The sequence below is a fragment of the Vigna unguiculata genome, chromosome 11 (genome assembly GCF_004118075.2).
Source record: "Vigna unguiculata cultivar IT97K-499-35 chromosome 11, ASM411807v1, whole genome shotgun sequence".
Lineage (NCBI taxonomy): Eukaryota > Viridiplantae > Streptophyta > Magnoliopsida > Fabales > Fabaceae > Vigna > Vigna unguiculata.
Genome location: NC_040289.1, coordinates 38,152,509 through 38,175,837, shown reverse-complemented (window position 1 = coordinate 38,175,837; position 23,329 = coordinate 38,152,509). Strand labels below are relative to the sequence as shown.

General features: G+C 30.0%; 4 protein-coding genes and 1 non-coding gene across 8 annotated transcripts; 4 read left to right on the top strand and 1 right to left on the bottom strand.

Annotated features, from left to right (window-relative positions):
• Positions 1-4,375: 4,375 nt before the first annotated feature.
• LOC114169693 lies at positions 4,376-13,103 on the top strand. 4 transcript variants are annotated; one of them, XM_028054957.1, is made up of 7 exons: positions 4,376-4,488; positions 5,249-5,340; positions 10,576-10,749; positions 12,014-12,116; positions 12,224-12,333; positions 12,443-12,564; positions 12,671-13,103. In XM_028054957.1, the coding sequence occupies exons 4-7, from the start codon at positions 12,014-12,016 to the stop codon at positions 12,939-12,941; spliced, it is 606 nt and encodes a 201-aa protein (XP_027910758.1). In that variant the 5' UTR covers positions 4,376-4,488; positions 5,249-5,340; positions 10,576-10,749; the 3' UTR covers positions 12,942-13,103. The 4 variants fall into 4 exon arrangements, with proteins under 4 accessions (XP_027910758.1, XP_027910757.1, XP_027910760.1 ...); XM_028054956.1 differs by having other exon boundaries at positions 11,998-12,116; XM_028054959.1 differs by lacking the exon at positions 10,576-10,749.
• On the top strand, positions 5,002-5,086 carry LOC114170939. Its single transcript, XR_003601292.1, has one exon. It is a non-coding gene; the product is annotated as a small nucleolar RNA Z159/U59 (small nucleolar RNA).
• Positions 10,271-11,137, bottom strand: LOC114170417 (probable cysteine protease RD19B). The gene is made up of 3 exons (XM_028055893.1): positions 11,096-11,137; positions 10,466-10,706; positions 10,271-10,371 (listed from the first exon to the last, which is right to left on the bottom strand). Exons 1-3 carry the CDS (start codon positions 11,135-11,137, stop codon positions 10,271-10,273), a joined length of 384 nt encoding a protein of 127 aa, XP_027911694.1.
• Positions 13,104-16,971: 3,868 nt separating the features above from the next.
• On the top strand, positions 16,972-18,604 carry LOC114168150 (40S ribosomal protein S25). Its single transcript, XM_028052885.1, has 4 exons — positions 16,972-17,097; positions 17,198-17,272; positions 17,472-17,606; positions 18,211-18,604. Exons 1-4 carry the CDS (start codon positions 17,095-17,097, stop codon positions 18,322-18,324), a joined length of 327 nt encoding a protein of 108 aa, XP_027908686.1. The 5' UTR covers positions 16,972-17,094; the 3' UTR covers positions 18,325-18,604.
• Positions 18,605-21,830: 3,226 nt separating this feature from the next.
• LOC114168149 lies at positions 21,831-23,207 on the top strand. Its single transcript, XM_028052884.1, has one exon. It carries the CDS (start codon positions 22,062-22,064, stop codon positions 22,965-22,967), a length of 906 nt encoding a protein of 301 aa, XP_027908685.1. The 5' UTR covers positions 21,831-22,061; the 3' UTR covers positions 22,968-23,207.
• Positions 23,208-23,329: the final 122 nt, after the last annotated feature.

Sequence of the window (23,329 nt, the reverse complement as noted above, 5' to 3'; positions counted from 1 at the left end):
AATTTATTGTGTCGTCTGTTATTTTTTTTATATTATTATTAATATGTAATCCTATTATTGAGGTATATATGACTTGAAATAAGAAAGCATATTAGAAATTTCGTGTTTAATTATAAATATAAAATTTTTGAGTATTTATCTAAATGTAAATTTATCTTCTAAACTAATTTTATAATATTAAATTACACATAAAATTCAATTCTTGAAAGTTAACACGAGTTAAAAAAAAATTGAGAACAAGCATCGTCACCTATTCTCTTTGTATAAATTATACTTTGAATTATTTGTGGAACTTGGAATATTCTTCTTTCTGAAATGTCTTTGGACTGAGAGGAATAACTTGAGGTTGATATTGATGGCTCTCAGTTCCATTGTCACAAGGGGTGACAATTGGCAATATTTAAATAAAGTGCTGTAGAATTCATTCTAAACTTGAAAAAAAGTGAAACAAAAAGAGTATAATTTTTAATTATAGAATATTATAAACAGTACTATTTAACTCAATAAAAATTATTTATTTATGACTTAGAGATAAAACCAAAAGACTGCAATATTTTAATTTTGCTTACTTTCTCAATCATGTCAACATAATTTTGACTACATTTATCTACATTGATTAAAAGTGATTTCAGAAGAACCAACATATGTCTAAAATTAAGAAACAAAAACTGTCGGATCTAAAAAATATAGAATTATATTTAGCGAAATGTAGAGCTGTCAAAATGGGTTCAAATTTGCAAGCTAACCTGACTCATTACAGGTTCAGAGCAGGTTGGATTGAAATTTTTTTACAAATTTCAATACAAATTAAGTTTTGACCTGGCTCATCTAGAACCTGGTTCACTCGGGTTGACTCATCAACCCGCAAATAAATGGTCATATGGTGTTTTTTATTAAGTTAGATTTTGCATCTGGATCATGTTAGGTTGTTTTTTAGCCAACACATAAATAATTTGTATTTTTTGTGATTTTAGTCTGTATTTGAATTGTATTAAAATTGATTTAAATTTTAATTAGAATTATAATTTAGTTTTGACTGAAAAAAAAAATTGTATTTTTTTATAATTAAGTGAACCAGTGAGTCAACCCGTTTAACCCACCAACCCGTTTAACCCACCAACCCATAGTGGGTCGGGCTGGATTCAAATTTTTTTGACTTCTAATAAGTGAACCAAGATAAATTAACTCATTAAATATCAATCCATAATGGGTCGAGTCAGATCGGACCAAGTTATATTGTGCCGAATCTATCGAAATGCATTTGTTAAATTACTGTAGCAATATAAACTTTAGATTAGATGAAATAAAAATAAAAAAAAAGTAGAAAAATCACAAATTAATGTTTTGCTGTATTAAATGAAACATAGTATGAAATTGATTTGTGATATTTGTTTAATCCATTGTTTCCTGTTGCAGGTATTTTCCAAACAGGTACTACTCAATGAAAAGACAGAAGATGTTGATGAAGTAAACACTGCTTCTACACGTCTTACCCCTTTTGGTATTTTTTATTTTTGTAGAATCTAGTGTAATCTTTTTAAATTATACATTAAAAAATGGGATAAATCATATTAATTCACCATATTAAAATAATAGTAATTCTATATAAGACAATTAAAATGAGAATCCTATTTGCAAACACATTTTTTTATTTCTTTCATGAAATGATTTCAATTTGTTTTTACAAATTGTGCCTATGTAGTAATTCTAAAAGAGATTACACTAACCAAAAAGTTAAACACAAATATTAATGTGCTAAAAATTTGAATTATTCTCATGACATCATCCAAGTTTGATCTTAATCAAAATAACCTGTGTTCAAATTTTATTTGAGTAACATTAATTTGGGACGAAACCCTGCATTATTAGTTGATCACATATATGTGTAAAAAATAATACGAACTCACACTACATTTAGAAAAAGACCTACCCTATAGCATTAGGTGAAGTTATCACACTTGTTAAACAACTCCACAAAACTCATCTTTCGTTAATTAGTTGCAAAATTTAGGCACATAAGTGAAGATATTTTATTTAATTGATTGTTACCCAACGGATATTCATATCCATTATCAATTAATATTAAAATTTTAAATGTATATATATATAACGTGTATTTTATATCAAATTTTAAAATATTATATTTTAATGTAAAATTCTAATTATAACAACAATATCTTTATATTAATTAATGATAATTTTGATGTAAAAATATAATTTAAATGAAATTATCAATAATGAACAATTAAGAAGAGTATGAGTCTAAATCTTAGATTGATTAAAGATGAGAAGAGAAAGTTGAACACAGTATAAAAATGAAAACCTATGAATCTATTATCTTAATATTTTTTGTTAAGAGCGACATTAATGTGTAGGTTGAACTTATGTTTCATTATTGTTATATATCTCATATTCTCTCAAAAGACTCGACATGAATACAGTAATTAAAACAAATGTAAATTGAGATGAATATTTATTCCACATTAAACCGTGAATAATTTTAACTAGATATTTTAGAGGTGCATGAATTGGTTCCAATAAATAGCCGAATGGGTTTAAAATTTGGAACAAAAATGATGTGACACGAATGTTTGAAATTTGAATAACTGATTCTGAGGTTGTGATGATATTTTTGAGTTATGTTGTGGATATGGTTCCAGATTCTGCATTATTGAAATCAGGTCCTTCCCACAGAATCAGTGAAACGATGGGTAGCATTATACACATTGTTGTTCCCTTCAACCAACCATTGCTTCTCTCTGTTCTTGCTTGCTGGAACCAAACTTCTCTCAAGTATCTCACGCAGGATCAAAGCATAATGCTTCTCAATATAAAACAAAACCTCAAAAGTCTGCAAAGTTTTTAATTCATAAACAATTATTATTTTATTAACTTCTGTTTTTTCAAATTTTTTGTATTTCAGTTTAATCACTCCAAAATTCAATTCAACTCGATTCATCAAACCATGAGTATCTGATCATTGATTATTGAGTCAAGGCTTCTGGTGTGACCGGTCAAATGTTGAATGTAGGTGCCAAAAGCAAAATATTGGGTTTACAAATGGGCCTGTTGGGCCGCCAGCCCCGGATAATTAAGAAGCCATGTGTGATGTGTGTGAGGGGAACCGACCCATTTAGTTTCTGGTTCCTATTCTGTTGTTTGTTAGATAAGGCAAACAAACCAAACCAGCAATTTTTCTAACCTTTTATTCCATTTTATCGACTTTATTAATTCATACTTCTCTTTTCAAATTTCTTTTTCAGACTATAATGTATTTTTAAAATCATAAAATCATAGTTAGCGTCCAAAAGATTAACATTATGAGTATTAATATATTGATTGTTTGTTTTTTATTAATTGTTATAGTCAAAAGCCTAATTTTAAAACTTTACTGAATCATCTTGTTGTATTCCTACATTAATCCTACTTGTAATATGTATGTGTTTTTTCTTAGTTTTTAAATTTCACTCAAAATATTTAGATATTATTTAAGGATTATTCCAAACGATTTTTATGTTTCTTTTTTCTTAACTTTTTTAGTACATAGTCGCAACCACCTAAATTGAATACACTAACACAAAATATTCATTTAGGTCATCCAACTTATGCTTTACAACGAAATAACTAACGCAAAAAAAAAAAAAACACAGTGACGTTTTTGAAAACAAATGGAAGCAGTCTGTGAAATAAACTTAATAAAAATAATTAAAAAAATTAAATTCACGATATTTCTAAAAATGAAGAAGTAACTCTTTTAGACTTAACACTATCTCAAAAAAAAAAAAATTCAATTTTCATTAAAAATAAAAAAACAAAAAACATATTTAACTATTTTAAATATTATAAATCTAATACTAATATACATATATATTTTTGTTTTAGATTATAACATGTTTAATCTCATACATAAAAAAAAACACAAACACAAACATATATATATATATATATATATATATATATATATATATTTCATGTCCAATAAATATATATGTTTTCCTTAAAAAATGTAAAGGTATTTTGTTTTATTTTAATTCATTATATATGTTGCTGAAGGTCTTTTAGTTGTATTGTTATATAAACATGTTTGTACATGTATATGTATTTTTTAATTCATTTATTGACAAACACTCTTATTTGAAATGTTTTTTTAATTTTAATTTTTTTATCATATTATTTATAAATTTTAATTTAATCAACATTTATAATTTACAACAGATCTGTAGTAGCTATAGAATAGTTTGCAGTTGTTTCACATTCACAAGTTCCTATTTGGAAATGGGCTTTCATTATTGGGTTTAACATTAAGGGTGCCCCAACCCAACACCGTAGGGTTTTTATTTTTATATTAAAAATGAAAAAAAAAACTTAGGGTTTTTGCTGGCTTGCTGGTAGATATAAAAGGTAGTCCTTATCTCCTCTTATTGTTTAGGTTTTCTTAGCGAGTGTCACCCTTGCTCTCAGTACTGAGCTTAATCCAACTTCACAAAGGTACCGTTTTTATTGCCCTACCATTCAATCACTAAATTCCATCTTTCTTTTACTGTGCCATGCCAAGGTTTGCGTTAATTACTGGTTTAATCGGTTTCTAAGCCATTATTGTTTTGACCTCCGTGTACTGCTGTTTTGATGATGTCATGATTGCGGGTTCTCTCTGATTTCATTTCTTTGAATTTGGTCCTTTTATTGGGATTTGTATGAGATTTTTCTCCCCTTTAACATGTGGGATTTTGGGAATAATGGATTTTAAATTGCAATGTTTTCTTGTAGCATTTGGTTTTAGGGCTTGTACTGTTTCGAATCACAGTTTTTTTTTTCCAATTTCGAACTGTTTTTTGGTGGATAGTGTATTGAAGATAAATTATACGGTTGCTTTGGATTCTTTTATTGTGTGAAAGACTGAAAGTGGATAGGTTGTGTGAAGCTGTGACATGCAATTAATTGAGGGTTGTAATGTGTAGGGCAAGATAATTTTAGTGAAGATTGTTAATTGTGTTTTACATTTCCTCCGAGGATGAACAAAATGAACTTTCGTTCTTCTGAGTTGTTTCCAATGCGGAAAATTACTGGAGACCTGAACCGAGGAGGTTGTGTGAAATGTCCATCAGTATTTCTGTATGTTACTTTGTTTTTTCTGGTGTGATTTCTGGTGTGATTTTTTTTTCTTCTCTGCAAAATCTATGAAATTATTCGCCCTTTCTTTCCCCAATCCATGTGAATTGTGATTGAATTTGTGGGCTATCGGTTGTAGGTTGCGAAGAAGGACACGGCACCTCCACCTTCCTCCGATCCCGCCAAATCTGGTGGTGGCAAGCCGCCTTCACTTCTCCCTGATCGTTCGAGGTATGTTTTTCTTCTCTTGTTCTGTTAATTTAATTTCGGTAGTTGTTTTGTAGATGCGTTAATTTTTCCGGAGAGATAGTATCAGTTGGTGTTGCATGTTACATCTGATTGATTTTGAGTGTTATTTGTTTCGTGTTATTATTATTCATTACCCATGACAGTCTTAATGGCTCTAATGACACCCTATTAGGCTCTTAATTGCTGTGATAAATATTAGTTAAATTTAAACCTAGCTCATTATTATATATGATTGTAATGTGGGTAGTGTACATTATCCATATATTATAATTTATTCTTATTTCTGAACGATTTGATTTGGCATCTTCAACCTAGGTGATTTATTATGCTTTATATTTTCTTTTTATTTTATCATGATTCAATTAATCTTTCCGCATTCTATTGATTTTGTTACGAGCTTTTCTAATTTTATAGGTTAATTTCTTTATTTTTGGTTCCTGAACTTTGGTTATTTATGATTCTAATTGTTCAGATTTAGAAATTATATTTATTTTGTTAAACTATTTCAATCTTTCAATTATATGAATATAATTTAGCTTTATGCTTTGGAACTCATAAGTAATTACAAATAGACCTGCAAATCAATAATACACAATGAAGTAAAGGAAAATTAATAAATTAATCATTACTGGAAACTACATGTTCTTCATTATATAAATACGTATGAAACTCGTATACGAATTTAAAGTTAATTTTTTTTTTTTTTACATAATAGATAATGTGACTTTTTTATCATCATACTTGTAAGACTTAACCGATCTTAACTTTTATGTATAAAAGCAAGCTTAAATTATTTTATGTTTTTGAATTATGCTATTATTTATATTTCATAACAGCTTATTTTAATTGGACGCGATGTTTTAATTGATTCTTTCTCTTACAAAGAAAACACTGCTATTTCATGTTATAATTTGGTATTCGGAGAGTTGAATTTTGACTTCTTATTGGTCACATTGATGCGGGATAACCGGTTTAGTGTATCTTCTTGCCGTAAGATGCTTGTTATTTGACCAATCAATAATGGAAACCAAAAAAAATTGTAACAGGACTTGCAATTGAAAAATTTGTTGAATGGTTATTCTCCTGTAGACATTTTTAATCGCTTGTTACCTTGTCAACCAAGCTTTTTTGGATGTGACAATATATCCAATTGAGGATTAATCATAGGGACAATAGGGGTGGAAGGGTTCATGTCCATAATTTCAAGAATATGTTGTAAAATTATGCGTGACCCCAACACACTCAACTCTTAATCAAATGCATAATTAAACTCAGTATTTTGTTTATGAGGAAGTATGACACATGTTGGAAAGTATTGGGAAGAGGTGTATGAATGTGGTAAATGATGTTGGAGTTGTTGTTGTTGTACGAGGGAACATTTAAGTTGTTGCTGAAGAAATTTCTATCGATTCATCTTGGAGTAAATAAAAAGGTAATGGTGATGTGTTTTCATGGATGAGGGGGCGAAAAAATTAATGTGAATGGACCTGTTATAAGTTGGGTGTTTGTAAATACGTGTCATCACGGCATTCTCACAATGGAAAACAATCACTGCTTGAGAACAACTAATGATCTCATCATCATAATTCATGATTTGTTCGTATGGAAAATTTCATTTTAAAATGAAAAAGCAAGAAAAATTCTAAAACTTTACAAAGTTCGGGAGAAAACAAAACTATTAATTAGAAGGAATTGGTGTGAGAAAATATGGTAAGGTAGGTGTTATATAGTTATGAGAGCTAATGTAAGTTATGCGGGTGACACAAGAATTTAGGTAATTATGTGGGAGATACTAGAATTCAGGTAGCTATGTCAGTGACATAAGAGCTTGTGGTGGTAGTCATGTGAACGACACGAGAGGAGGTTGGGTAGTCATGTGAGTGACCCAAAAAGTTATGTAATCATATGACTACGTAACCTTTTGTGCTACTCATTTATGACTAGCTAAACTTTTGTCACATTCACATGATTACTTAACCTCTCGTTTTACTCACATAATTACCTACACTATTGTGCCATTCTCATGACTACAAAAAACCTACCTTACCATAACTTAAACCAATCCCTCCTAACGTCATACACTACCTTCTCTCTAACATTGTACAATTTCATATTTTTTCTTGCTTTTTAATGTGAAATGGATTATTCTATTTATGCAATCATCTTCAGTGGTGGGATTGTTAGTTGTCGTCAAACGGAAGTTTTTCCGCAATGATTGGGTCATGGTGATGCCTAAACTCATAGGAATGATGCTTTAGCAATTCAAAGAAACTCTTCTACAAAAATCTTGTTGACCTCTACTTGAACAAGTTTCCACCATCATATACATATATCCCATTCAAATTTATGGCGGAGATGCATACTACAGCCCAATTTCTAACTAGTTCATCCAGATCAAATGTTTTCCCCTCCTCACCCATGCATACTACATCCCAATTCCTTTCTTGATTCCCTGAAAATGAAACTGTAAGATTTCCTTCAGCATCTTTAAAAACTTTTCGTGATGATGAGAATGACATTCTCACAGAACATGCAGAGACAACAACTTAGACGTCCTCCCCCATACAACAGCACGACTCCAACACCATTTATCAAATTCACACATCCCTTCCAAACAATTTCATACATATACCATACTTCATAAACAAAATACTGAGTTCATCATGCATTTAAACATTACGTGCTAAACAGGGTTCACATAGTGAACCACTGTATCTACACAAACACGTAATGCAACATTACCGACCATTGCCCTTAGAAGTGTCAAAAATCTTGCACACTAGAGAACAAGAGAACAGTTTTGGGAGATTCAAAAGATTAATAGGAGTCCACACCACCTTTGATACATGTTTAATTTCACATGGCCATAATAGGTTAGAGTCATTTAACTTGACAACATATTTATGGTATTGTGAATGCGGATCCTTTTTTTCCTATAAGTACTATTATTGCTCATATCAAGTCTTTAGTTGATACACGACCAAACAATTAAAAATGTTTACGCTTATTGGAAAGAATCATACAATAAGTTGTCACAATTTCTTCCTGGTTTCCGCTACGGATAGACCCCACAACAAACATCATATTGGCATGGAGTTAGATTAGGAGAATGTATACTTAGTTATCTAAATTCATATACCAGAAGAAGGTATGCATCATGCTTATTTATTCACATCTTTATTTCCCTAAATTCGTATATTATATACAATATTATTTGAAATTAAAATACTTTTCAGTACTCAATAAATTTAATTATATTATATCATATACATTTCGTTACTTCCCTACAAATCTTCATATTTTTTGCTCACAAGATTTTTCTTCCTTAACAATTTTCCTAATTAAAATATATTATATATATTTCGTTACTTCCCTAGAAATCTTCATATTTTTTGTTCACAAGAATTTTCTTCCTTAACAATTTTCCTAAGTTAAATTTCCTTAAGATATATGTTTCTAAAAAATTATTTTTCTAACCTTTATATCTATTTATCTAAGTTTATCTAAATATTTATTTATATATAATCTTTCCTAGACATTATTTATTTCTAAACAATTTTTTAAGTATAGATTTATTTTTAATAAAATCATTTATCTATATTATATACCACATAATTTTAATTTTTGTCCTAACGTTTGTTTTTAATAAATTTAAAATCAAGAAAAAAAAAAGAAATTCGGTTGTAACAAAAATAAATATCGACATATTTATTATAACAAAAATAAATATATGTAATAGAAAAATACTTACTATAACAAAAATTGATATATGTAATAGAAATTTTGAACTTGCTTTATCAAATCCTATGATCCTAATTTTCTCTTGCGATAAAAAATAAATAAAAATTCAAAAGCTATTCTGTATTACTTTTAGTGTCTCTTATTTTTTGTACTTTGAAAGTATGCCTGTTTGTTGGTGCACGGATTAGTTTTTTTCAACCTTTATGAGTCGTTGTGGACTGATTACTTATTTTCAATCCTTATAAGTCGTTGTGGTTGGTTATTATGGTAAAGAAAAACACATCTGTTAGAAATAGACTTGAAGGTAAAAGACGGTTATAGAAAGAAAAAATAGATTTTTAAAATTCAAATTCAATGTTTTACTTGAAATTATTTAAATTTTATTTCATAATAGTACTGTTATTAATTATTTATAATTTAGATACTCTTATTAATTTACAAATTTTAATTAACTTTCAATTAGGTACAATTATTTAGGTACTAACTTTCAATTAGGTACAAATTATATTTAATTTCATGTGTTCATAATTTTGTATAGTTTTCAAAGTTTATATTTTTCTTATTAATAATTTCATTAATTATTAATTATTTTTAAACATTTTTAACATCTTGTATATATATATATATATATATATATATATATATATATATATATATATATATTCTCATTTAATGATGCATTATTTTACAACTTTTAACCAACATTCAGTTAGGTACAAAACTATTTCCAGTATTTAGGTACAACTTATATTTAATTTCTTGAGTTCATAATTTTGTATAGTTTCTAAAATTTATATTTTTCTTCCTAATAATTTATTAATGATAAATAATTAATATACAGGAGTTCATAATTTAATAATTTAATGGTGTATAATGTATATTACGCTTTTCATATATTTAAATTACATCATCATTTATTATCTATTAATATAATATTATTGATAATTAAAAAATAAGTACACAAAAAAAGTTAGTTGAGGAGAAAAGTCATCATATATTTAAATAAGGAAAAACAGTCTCATACTAGTGAGTTGTATGAACTGTGGCCACAGTTGAAACCATGGAGTCTACTACACACACATTTCGCCCCCGACAAATCTTGTAGTATCCATTTTCTCACCAATTCTCTCCCCAGGAGTTTTTAATGATCCAATATGGCTTCTCCTTCATCCTAATGGGTGCGTAGGCACCAGAACCATATCCCACCAGTAATACTCCGTGATCCAGCCTTTTTGAGCATATGTATGGGCATGAATACTGCATTGATAGCCACTGTGTTTGTGCCCATTCAAATTCACAACTTATCAGCGTTAGTAATGATAGTAATAGTAGTTTATAATAATATAACACCAGTAGTAGTTCTAACCTGCAAGAGGACCATTTTTCACAAGATTTGCAGCAATCTGCTCTTCATCAAGCGAGACCACACTGAAGTTTGCCACTGATGCTGCAATCTTTGCTTTGTCAAATTTACAGGTACCGCGATCAGTACCAGAATAAGGATAATCTTCCTCGCGCATCACCCCACCAGATTTTAGTATGTATTCAAAAGCACTATTCATCAATCCTCCATTGCATCCAAAGTCGCACGGTTCATCCGGATCACACTGCACATTGAAATCGATCCAACTTATAAGAAGGAAATGATTGGTAATTAATAATATTTCTCCCTCCTTGTGTTTGAATCAATAGAATTATTTCACTAATAACAACAGTGCTTAATTTAAGACTTTTCTTCATTTACTATTTTGAAGAATATTAATAAAATAATGAATGTAATAATAAAATAATAAAATAACCTTTTTAGATTCAACGATAATTTATTGCAGACATTACATTGCCTTGTGAACATATATGAATGTAATAAGTGTGTTTTATCCTCTAAAAATATCACCATCCGGAATCATACTCTTATTGGAAGCCCATAAAAGAATTAAGGTAGGCTAAATTTTTTCATCAATAAACATTCAAGAACTAAGTTTAGAGAAAAAATGACAAAAGCCAAATTTATCTCAGGACTTGTACTAGACAAAGTCATTGCCAAATTTCAGTTCTCAAATACAGAACGAACTATTGAAAATTACATACTTCATCTTCCTGTCCTAAAAGTTTAGCATTTTTCCGGGGCAGTTGTTTCCTAACTACAAAGGACTTCTCTTAAACTAGGATAAAAGTTACACCATATCAAGCATGAAGACTATTCCTAATCCTAAATAGAATGAAACCAGAGATCTATATGTAAACATAGTAATGAGAATGTATATAATCTTATTTTGGTTGGGTCCGGTATCTAGTGTTTAAAAGAAGAGAAAAGATACAGGTATATTTCATATAATATTTTAGTATTTTAAGATGTAAATTTGTAATTGAGGACCAAATTAATTATTTATTCTGTAAAATCAAACAGCTTTCTCCACTCTCGAAACTTTTCCCCTCTTAGTGTTTCTTCTTTCGGGTAACCTCCACCTTCCCTCTTTGCTCCCAACAGAATTTGTGTTTTTACTTTTTGTGGTTCCTTTTTTCTGTGCTCTTCTGCCAATTAATCTAATAATCGACGATTTCTTTTGCTTGATGCGCTGAAAGTGTTCCGTAAGCGTTTCTGACATTTTTTTTCCGGTAAAATGTTTTAGACCTACTTGATATTTCACTGTTTGATGTTTTATGGTTTTGAAGGTTCCTATAATTATTTCTATATAAAGGTGTTTGTCAGTTATTCATTGTTCTTGCCAAAGTTAATTTTAATGTTTATCATTCATCAAGACCTAAAACTATTCTTTTTTGGAGGTTTTCGAAAGTACTTTTTCGTTGAAGCAGTGTTTCCCATTTAGGGGTTGACGGCCATTTATTCTTACTTTTTGTTTCGTTTTTAATGTTTTATGAATGTAATTTCTCCTATAGTTTGTTGGCACTGCAGATGGACGGTAGGTTTGCTGAAGAGCTTTATGCTGAAAGTTTAGAACTGTCCAAATTAGAACTCACGTCGACCATTGCTGTTGATGAAGAAGACAAGTTAAACGGTAAGATGTAGTGTGAGTGAATTGATTTAGAATGAATACATCTATCGTTATTGTTTTTCAGTCTCTTGCTTTAGTCAAGGCTTTTAATTTTTCATTATTGGTTTTAGATCGTGGTGGTGGTGATGATTTTAGTTTCTGGGATGATTCTGATGACAAGTTGGATAGTTCGTTGGATTTGGACAGGGAGTGGCAGAGGAGGCACGACCAATTCCATACGGTTTTTGTTTAGCATTGTGGAATTAGTTTTCCTTAGTTTTGTTTCTAATTCTACACTTCTACATTGTTATTATCTAACTATTCTCTTTCAATTCTCCATCATATTTTAGATTGGGTATCGAGATGGTCTTATAGCCGGGAAGGAAGCTTCTGCTCAAGAGGGATTCAATATTGGTTTTAAGCAATCGGTTCTTGATGGTTACAGTTGGGGTGTTGTAAGAGGTGTTACCAGGTACTCTTAGAGGGAATACATGCACTTTATTACATTTTCAGCAATGTGACTGTTTCACTAATTGTATTTTAAAAAAAATTCTCTTGGTAACTTGCTTCTTGTGAAGTGCTTTTTCTCATCTTCCACACGAATTAAAAGAGAGGTTGATTCCACCACAAGAAAAGAGGAGCGAATTTCAAGGGCTGTATGAATCTGTGCATTCTTTGTCAACACCAGATGCTCTTGGATTGTTTGGTGAAGAAATCAAAGCAAGAGAAGCTTTGGAACAAAGTGAACACTCGGAACAATCCTGCCATGGCTCTCAACTGAGAAATTATCGTGGACAACTTGAATCTCTGATTAGTGAATCTTCGGCCATTGATATTCATTTGACCTGAACTAAAGTAAATGGCGATCCCTGAATTTTATGTGATATACTTCAGTATAGGATGATATGATCTTTTTGTGGTACACATTTTACAACATTATGATTGTAAAAACAGACCAATGGATGTAATTGGTTAGTTTTATTACAACTTTGCAGATTTTCCTTTTTCTTAGTCGTATCGTAGGTGTGTTAACATTAAATGATCTTTATACTTCATTAAATAGATAATGTGATTCGTGTCTACTTTTGCATAATAAAATACAGTTGAAGCTAACAAAAATGTTGAAATTCCGATGTAACTGGTTTACTGGATCAGTTATTAAGGGGGTGACAATTGTTTATATTTAAATAATATGAGTAATCACAGTGGCAGTAAAACAATTCCAAGAAAGAATTATCTATTGTTGACTCACAAATATCGACACCTATCAAGTGACTATTTGACATTCACATGCATATTCATATCCATTATCTATTAATATTATAATATTTTAAAGCATATATAATTTATATTTTATACCGACTTTTAAAAAATATTATTTTTAATATTAAATTCTAATTATAACAACACAATTTTATATTAATAATTTTATAATAAAATTATCTAAGATAAATATGATAATATGTTTGCTTACAATTTAATTTTACATATTTATTTTTTATTTAAATTTACAAAATTAAAGTTCTTTTTGAATATACTGTTTTTATTTAAAGTTATATTTTAATGTAATTTTTTTAAGATTAAATATGAATTTTAATTAGGTTATAGTTATTGCTAAATTTAATTTGCAATGTCTGAAATTATTATCAGTTTTCTATTGCTTTTAAAACTCTTCATACTTCCATTCATCTAATAATCAGGATTTTACTTGTAATTTATTAGTCCTTTACGTTAGTCATAAACTTTTATATAAAAATTTGAATAAGATTGCATAGAAAGACAAAGATGTTCCTTTCCGTTAGTAATAAACTTTTATATAAAAGTATGAGTAAGATTGTATAGAAGGACAAATATGTTAAAGATTAGAATGAGAAAGATATTAGACATTACTGTAATTTAAAAAAAATATCAATTTTTTTTTAATAAATAAGATTTATATTTTGTAATTTTTTTTGCCAAATTTAAAACAGTTATCGCAAATTTTAGTCTTTGAAAGACATAACTTAATTTTAAATGATGAAAAAAAATTGACGACACCAAAGATTTAAGGTGTACTACATTATTTTTTAACACAGAATATTCAATTTCATCTCATGCTAATGTAAATATTTTTATATGGAAATACACCATTTAACAATAAACATGTAATACAAATTATCCAAATTATAAAATTTGGCAAGTTCGAATGGAACATTCTCATCGGAATGAAAAATTCCTCAAACTTTATATTGAGAACATTGTCTTTTGAATATGTGAAATAGTTCTTCTTATATAACATATAATTTCTTCATTCAATGGAGGATCCTCCTTCAAAAAGGATAATTTTTTGTAATATACAAACCTAACATCATCAACAATCGCAGAACGCTTTCAAAAAATCAAACATAAACCTAAATAGGTACCAACTAGGTTTTCCAAACACACTTATGAATCCATCATGACAAACAGAACAATAGGAATAAGAGCAATGTACATATACCAATTCCCTTAAAAAAAACAATTATTCGCACAAATATGATTATGTGTTTTATGACCACTCAAATAAACACTATAAGGTACAAATCATTTCAAAGGTAAATAATAAGTCTTTTCAATTGGGGTTTATGAAACTTAAAACCGATCCAACAAAAACAACAACCATTTTACATAAAACGCAAAATTGATAGTCAAACCACAAATCACAAAAATAAAAAAAAACAAATATCTTATAATGAATATTTGAAAGGTCACCTTAGGGCCTGTTCATGAGTGGATGGATTTGAAAGAGAGAAAGTGGATGGATTTGAGTAGATATGAGAGTGAATTGCGTGTTGTGTTTTTAAGGGATTTATAGGTGATTATGAGTGAATTTAGAAGTAAAGTTTGCGAGTTATTTGATTTATGTGATAGATTAGAAAAAATGTTTTAATAAAGATGAAAGATAGATTACCATATTACCATTTATGTAATAAGTAGTATAAACTAGTAATAATGTTGCAGTAGGGACAATATAGTAAATATACAACTTTCATCCTCATATCTCATCTTCCATGCGAAGATTGCAAATTCATCTCATCCTGCAAATCTTCTCTCCTGCATCAACTCAAATCGTTACAAGTGAACACGAAAAAACTCGCAAATTCACTCCTTATTATAGAACATCCGCATAAGCGAACATGGTTTTAGTTAAACTTAGGATACAATAGAGGTTTGGAATAGGTCACCATTATTGACATTTTGTAATTTGGAAATTTATTACTTGTCAAATTTGGGTTTTATTTTATAATAACTTTATAACAACTAAAAATGTTATAAATTGTTATAATTAAAATTTTACATTTGAATTTATAAGATTATTATTTTTAAACTAACATTAACAATTGTTTAGAAATTATTTATAAGATTGTTATTTTTAAACCAACTTTTAGCAATTCTACATAAATTATTAATTATTGATATATAAATATTTAGAACAAAATTTAAAAAATGTTAAATGTAAAATATAAATCTAAATATACTTAGAAATATCAATTATAATAAAAATATTAAAAGTTATATTTATTCTCTATTTTTTAGGGATAAAAATGTCTCAATTTAAAAAGATATTGAGATTTTTCATATTAACATTGACATGTGACACTGTCATTCTTATGTCGCATGACCTCTGTCACGTGATATGATTCTAATTTGACACATAACATTTTTTTTATACTTTAAAAAGATAAAATAAAAAATTTAAAAATAAAAAAATGATGTGCTAATACATAACACATCAATTAATATCTTTAATATGTTAATATTGATATAACAGAACGTACTAAAAACAATCAAATTAAAAACAATCAAATTACAACATATTTTAAACAATATGACTTGAGACAACTTAAAAATATAATGATCTAATAAAGATCTATGAATTAAAACGGAAATCAACCGAAAATTTAAACCTAAGTGGATATATATATAACATATACACACATCTCAATAAAACTTAATAGTGTCAGACTTTAATGCAAAATTAATAATACATATATTTTACCATATAAACCAATCCTTACATATATTTTTTAAATTTAAATCAACAAATATGGATTTAAATAATAATTATATGATTTCTTTATTATTGTTATATACTTTATAGAAAAATTATTAGTATAATAACAATTTACTTGATATAACAAATTCTACACTTCCTTATTGCTAAAACTGATATATATTTATGTTTCCACTATATTTTAATAAATAATAATGCTTTTTTTTTTCACTCAACACAATTAAAAAAGAAAAAAGAAAACGACCCGTATGCACATACTAGTTTTAAAAAAAACCCATCAAGTTTAGTTTATTTATTTTAATAAATAACATTTACATTTTTTATATATTTGAAATTGATTTTAAATAAATATTTAAAATTTATTTATTTATTTTTTAAATATTGTCAAACTCCATTTTTAAACTATATACATATAATTTTACTTTTTCATTTTCTCTCTTCAGGTACTTTGACGAAGGTTATAAAATATATTTTAGTTATTAAAAATTATTTATAACATGATATTTTAATACACTGATTTTTCAGCCAATATACAGTATACAAACTTCTACATAGTGTACAATATACAGTATACAACAACCGGAAATTCATTATGCAAGCTTTTTAAATAATTAAATATAGTCAACTCAATATATAAGAAGTGGTAGAATTTTTTCTAAGCAAAAAACTTTGACAAATTATAAAGAAAAAAGGAAAAAATGTAATTTATTCATTATTATATATCAAACCAGTAGCGTCTGATAATTAATCAAGTTGTCTTAGTGACAAGTCAAATATTCAATCTATATACCAAAAAAACAGATTATTGGGTTTAGAGTTGGGCCTGTTGGGCCGCAAGCCCGGGATAAATTAGACAGCATGTGTCTCTTATAAAATGTCTAGGGTTTCTAGTGGTATGTGCTTCCGCCTCTGCCTGAAAGAAAGAGCGAAACCCTTCTCTGTTACTTCCAACAAGTTGCAGCTATTGTCATGGTGAGTTTTTCTCTCTCTGCAAAATCTCTTTTGAAAATGTTATTCCTTCTTATCCAAATTCATGTGAATTGTGATTGACTTTGTGGGTTATTTCTTGCAGGCACCAAAGAAGGATAAGGCTCCTCCACCTTCCTCCAAGCCCGCCAAATCTGGCGGTGGCAAGCAGAAGAAGAAGGTTCGTTTCTCGTCAAAGTTTCATTCTTTCTTAATATAGTTGTTGCCTGTTCCATTTGGTATTCCTGGGTCAACGCGGTTACCTTTATTTCATCATCTTCCCGAACTGTGTTATTTTTTTTTTGCGTTATTGATTTGTGTGATTAATGCAATGCAAGTGATGTAAGATGTGATGTTTTGGTGGAACTTGTGTTCAACAGAAGTGGAGCAAGGGAAAGCAAAAGGAGAAGGTGAATAACATGGTGCTGTTCGACCAGGGCACCTATGACAAACTCCTCTCAGAAGCACCCAAATACAAGCTCATCACTCCTTCCATTCTCTCTGATCGTTTGAGGGTATGTTTTTCTTCTCTTGTTCTGTCAATGTAATTTCGTTAGTTGTTTTGTAGATACGTTAATTTCTTGGAGAGGTTGTATCGGTTAGTGTTATTGATGCGTGAGTCGATGTAGGGTTTCTGCATTATTTTATCTGTTCGATTTTGAGTTTTATTTGGTTAGTGTTATGATTACCCATTACTCAAGACAAAGCATTTCTGGTTTTGTTTTCTATGTATGAATAGTTGTTTTTTGTCCATCATCTTGAAAAGAACTTGTAAACTGCACGTGGTAACTAACTAAATTGCCTTTGAGAAAATTAAGAGGCGATATTCTCTCACATCCATGACTGTTATCCACTGACCTTTTTGTTATGAAATTCTTAACTATTTTTATTGTTCAATAATTGTTATCAACTTCGCAATTTTTCTCCTAAATTCGTCAATCTAACAATTTCAGTTGATAATGTCACTGCAATGCCCTACTTTTGACTATTAAGTTATGAGTGGTAACCTTTTTGTAATTCGCACTTATACCTACAATTGTATTTGCTCAATGACTGTCATGAATTAATAAGTCAATCGTACATTGAATAATATATAATCGTTTTTCATGCACTTTACAGATAAATGGATCACTTGCAAGGAAGGCTATCAGAGAACTGATGGCTAGAGGTTCAATCAGGATGGTGTCTGCCCATGCAAGTCAGCAAATTTACACCAGGGCAACAAACACCTAATTGTGAGATTGTTCTTAGGTTATGGAGTAATCGTAGAAATAGTGAAGTATGTTCTTTTGAAGTTTAAGATGCATCTCATACTAGCTTCTCAGTTCTAGATTGTTGAATCAGGCTGAGGTTGTATTTTTGGTTTCCTTCCATGTTTGATCTTTTAAAATATTCTGGCTGTTTTTGTTTTGTTTACTTGATTTGTTAATGTGCCGGAGATTCTTTTTGAAATCAAAACCAATTGGAAAATGTCTGTTCCGGATATTTAGTAATGTGTTCTCGTTTGGCAGACTACTTCAGTTAAGCTAATTACATTTTGAATAGTGTTTTAACTGTTAAAACCAAATCGTAGAACTTTATATACATTTTTCGCATGTGATGTGGAATTTTCAACCAATATGTGATCTTTGATTAGTGTACCAGGACTAATGTATGTCGTGCCCATTCAAATTTGTTATGTTTTTATTGTGTATATTTACGTTAAAGATATTTTAAGTAATGTTAATGTTTCAGGGGAAAACGATGGAAAATGTTACAAATGTTTCGAATCATTGCACTTTTTGTAAACTAAGTTTAAAGTAGGAAATTCTACTTGTTGCCTTGGTAAATGTATAGGGTATAAAAGATATGAGGTTTGATACATGGATATGATATTCACGTTTATTTTAAAAATATTAATGTACGTGATATATATTGGAAAATGTCTTTTAGAATCAAACTCGACAAGAATTAAGGTGGTAAGTTACGCTAAAACGTGTTAAGTATGGTCTAATTTCCAATGTTCATATGTGTATATATATACTCTCCAACCACGTTGTAGACTTGGTTTAAGTGTTCAACCCACATGGTCTTTTGGATCAATGTGGAAGCTGATCAGGTTGTTGAAGAATGATTAAAATTTATTATTGCCTCAATTATATGCCATGGACTCAAAATTTCACTTGCTGAATGCAATTAACCCTATTTCTTGTGCTATCTTTGTACATAATGGGCAAACAGTAAATTAAAATTTATAATACACTATTACCGTCTGGAACTCATCTGGGGGATTTAATTTTGTAATGTACAATGGTACTTTGATACAAATTTTTTTATTACTTCCATTTGACACTATTCGGTACTATTTTTCTTTTATAAATACGGTAACTGTTTCTTTATAGAGAAAGCGAGAGGTTAAATGTTTAGTAATTAATTAGTGCTCAGAAACTTAAATGGTAAATTCTATTGATTCCACATTCACATGAACCAGACCACTATGAATATGATAGGAATAATAAAATGTGCATATGGGTATGGTTGCTATTTCATTCTTAGCTACATATATGCATGCATGCACATAAACATCAACAAATCAATTATGACATTGGGAACACTGCATCAACATTATAATCAAGACATGACCAACCATAGATGTCTGGAAATTAAGAGATACCCCTCAAACAATTTCTTTCATGTCTCAAACCTAACTGCTATTCACAATATAATTGTTTTCCTCCCGCAGACAAAAAATCTGATTTATAATAATGCTCACTCCAATAGCCTGCACTCGTGTAGTTCACAGCTTGAGATTTTATGACTTCAACCTGTAAAATGATGGAGGAGATATAATATCTACAGCAGATGCCATTCACTGAATTTGAGCACTCAATTATTTGATCAACTTTTCTTCTTGATTCACAATGTTTATTGTTATATGAACGTGTACTTAAATATTCGTTAAAAATGAAAATAATGCATGAACATGGCCATCTATGGCTAACCATTGACATCTGATGATTGAAAATAGAAAAAGATTTTTTTCAACCTTGACTCATTTTTGTCAGCAGGCAAGTTGAGAATAAATGCTGAAATTGATCTTCCAAATGCATAAATATGAACATTTAATTTGGACCTTTAGTGCTGAAAATAAATATATTTTGACATCAACAGACAGGTTTGTTGATCTTTAGTTCAACAGACAGGTTTGTTTCCAGACAAAAACTTCCATTACAATGCATACTCCGAAAATTTAGAATTTTTTTTCAGCAACCTGCAAAAGATACCATTTTCAAACAACCATGTGATGCTCAAGTAAAAATATTCAGGAGTGAAGTGAGTAGGAAACAAAGAGAAAACTATATAATCATCATAGATCTGAGATTCAAATCAAGATAATATAGTTGCTAGCTCCTTTGGTGACATATAGGAACACAAATATTCTACTTGTCTCCCTCAATTCATTTGCTATATATGGAGCTGATGGAAAACACTGAGACTCAGACTTCAGAACAAGTTATGCATATCATCTAACAAGAGTAAATGGAAACAAGCGCAAAGAAGTTTCTGCACATTCGGTGCAACAGTTTTCCATCTTCACCTCACCCACTTTTATCACAATTCCAGGATCACTTGCAGAGAATGAAAGTCTCTGAAGTCACCAGCACTTCTCTGTCATCATCTGGAAGTAGTCGTTGAACACTTTTCAAGGAAACTCATTAAAACAAGAGTATCCCTTCTCAATGTCTTCTTCAGCCACTAGTTGGAGAAAAAACAATCTAAGTGTTGTATGCGAACACCCAAATTCAATTTTTGACCTACTGTTGTACACAGATGTAATTAAAACTTGTTCTTTTACTAAATACAATAATCAGATAATCAAATTACAACCTTTCTTTCTTTATTTATATGTAGAGAATTTTCTTTCTTCTCTTGCTTTCTTTCTTTCTTTCTTTCTTCGCAAATTCTTTGTCCATGTGTGAATTTTGCTTGCTTGATTGAATGGACAGAAGAAAGTGAAGAATGAATTTAGAGCAAGGTTCAAAGGAATGAAGAGAAGCCCTCCAGAATAATATTTTTCTTTAATGCCATTATAAACTGCATAACCCATTTCAAACCCAGTATTTGTGGATGTTCAATCACCTTGTTTCCATTCCAATCTCCAAATGAAGATTTATTCCTCACCTAAGCAATAAAAATCTACGGAGAAATGATGAAAAGATTCACAGAGCAGCTAATATAATAATAACTTAATCAGGAACCCCTCCATATCAATTATTAAACCCACATGGGATTCAAAACCAGTTTGAAATTGAATCCATATATTGTTCGCTGTCAAGGTTACTACTGCAAATAGGTTGAAGAGTAAACAATAGTCAAAATTAAGTGTCTGCACATGTTTCTTTCTTTCAAGCGCTGAAATTCAATGCAGAACGTGATTTTTGTCTTCCTGTAATGAGGGAAAAGCCAAAGTTGTCATTTGTCAGTTACTTATATTATTATGATTCTTTATTATCAGTTTCCCGTGTTCCGAGCAGTTGCTGTTCAGTGCAACAGTTCATTTATAACGGCAAGTGATTCATACGATTCCACTCATGCAACTGATGATTTGTATTTAAGGTTATTCTATTTGCAAAAGATAATATTATACCTGCATTTCTTGCAATGAAGAAAGGAATAGCCATTAGACAATGCCACTCGTGAGTTTGATGCATTGATAACACCAATATGGATTACTACAAGCGTGTGCTGTGAAAAAAAAAGCAAGTCATGAGTTGTAGTGTTCCTATGCAAGAGACACTGCATTAACATTACTGAGATCTTCGATAAATCTGAATCTGAATCAGTTAGCCCCTATGGATTTTTGTTAATATTTGATTCCTTCTGTCTCCTGAACTCGCAATATATATTGAGATAATCTCAGTGGAAGGAAGGTATATCCAAAGACTCAATTGTATAGAGTCAATCTCAAAGCCTTTCTCTTGTTTGAGAAAATGCCAGCCACCCCTTTTAGCCCAAAATCTCATTCTCATCACCAATCTCGCTCAAAGAGCTTGCCTTGTAAACCACACCCTCTTATTCTACAATGCAATCAACACTTGGGAAGTTTAGAGGCTTCAGCTTCAGCTTCAGATGCAACTTCCTCTTCATCATCATTGTTCAGACAAAAACTAACTGGTCTGCAGACTTTGCACGATTGTATTGAAAAGCTGGTTCTGCTGCCTTATTCTCAAGAAGTCCTAGTCCAAGAGCGTCAAGAGAAGTGGGTAGAAGAGCTTTTGGATGGATCTTTAAGGCTCCTAGATGTATGTGCTGCTGCAAAGGACGCTTTGCTTCACACAAAAGAATGTGCACGAGAACTTCAATCGATTATGAGAAGAAAAAGAGGAGGTGAAATGGAAGTGGCAGCTGAGGTCAGGAAATTCTTGGCTTCTAGGAAGGTAGTAAAGAAGGTGATCCTCAAAGCGTTGGAGAATTTGCAGGCAACTGTGAAGAAAGCAAAATTTTCTCCGAGCAACAAGGATCACCGAACCACAACCTTGGCTAACTTGTTCAAAGATGTAGAAGTAATCACTCTTTCCATATTGGAGTCACTGATGAACTTCATCTCTGGATCAGCACAAGCCAAACCAAGTAAATGGTCTTTGGTTTCCAAACTCATGCACAACAAAAAGGTCACTTCTACACAAGAATCAGATCAGAATGAATTCTCCAATGTGGATGCTGCATTGCAGTCGTTTGTGTTTCACATGACAAGAAAGTCTGACAACATCAATAGTTTGCAGAACCATTTACAAGATTTAGAGTCAGTCATTCAAGACTTCGTGGAAGGACTTGAAACTCTTTTTAAACGTTGTATTAAAATCAGAGTTTCTCTTCTCAACATCCTCAACCACTAGCTGTACAAATCCGTGCCAATGTTTTGTGATTATGTCAATGAAATTGGCTCCTAATTTAGATGATAATCTTTTTATACCATTTTTTGTTTTTGTTTCATATGTTGTTTATTTCCTCAGTAACTCTTTCTGCATAGCTTTTGCAATTTGATGCATTTTCCCTATCAAATTGGAAAGCTTTTCCGTTATGGCTGTAAATCTAGCCTGTGAAGTGTATATGGTTATCAGCAAGTGTATTTTTAATTTTCCCTGCATCTTTTCTACTGTTATTGCCATTGTTATATGACATTGTATCATTGATTTTGCTAATAACAATCCCTTCAACAAAGTGCTAACTGTTAAAATTTCTCAAAATGCTTTATAAG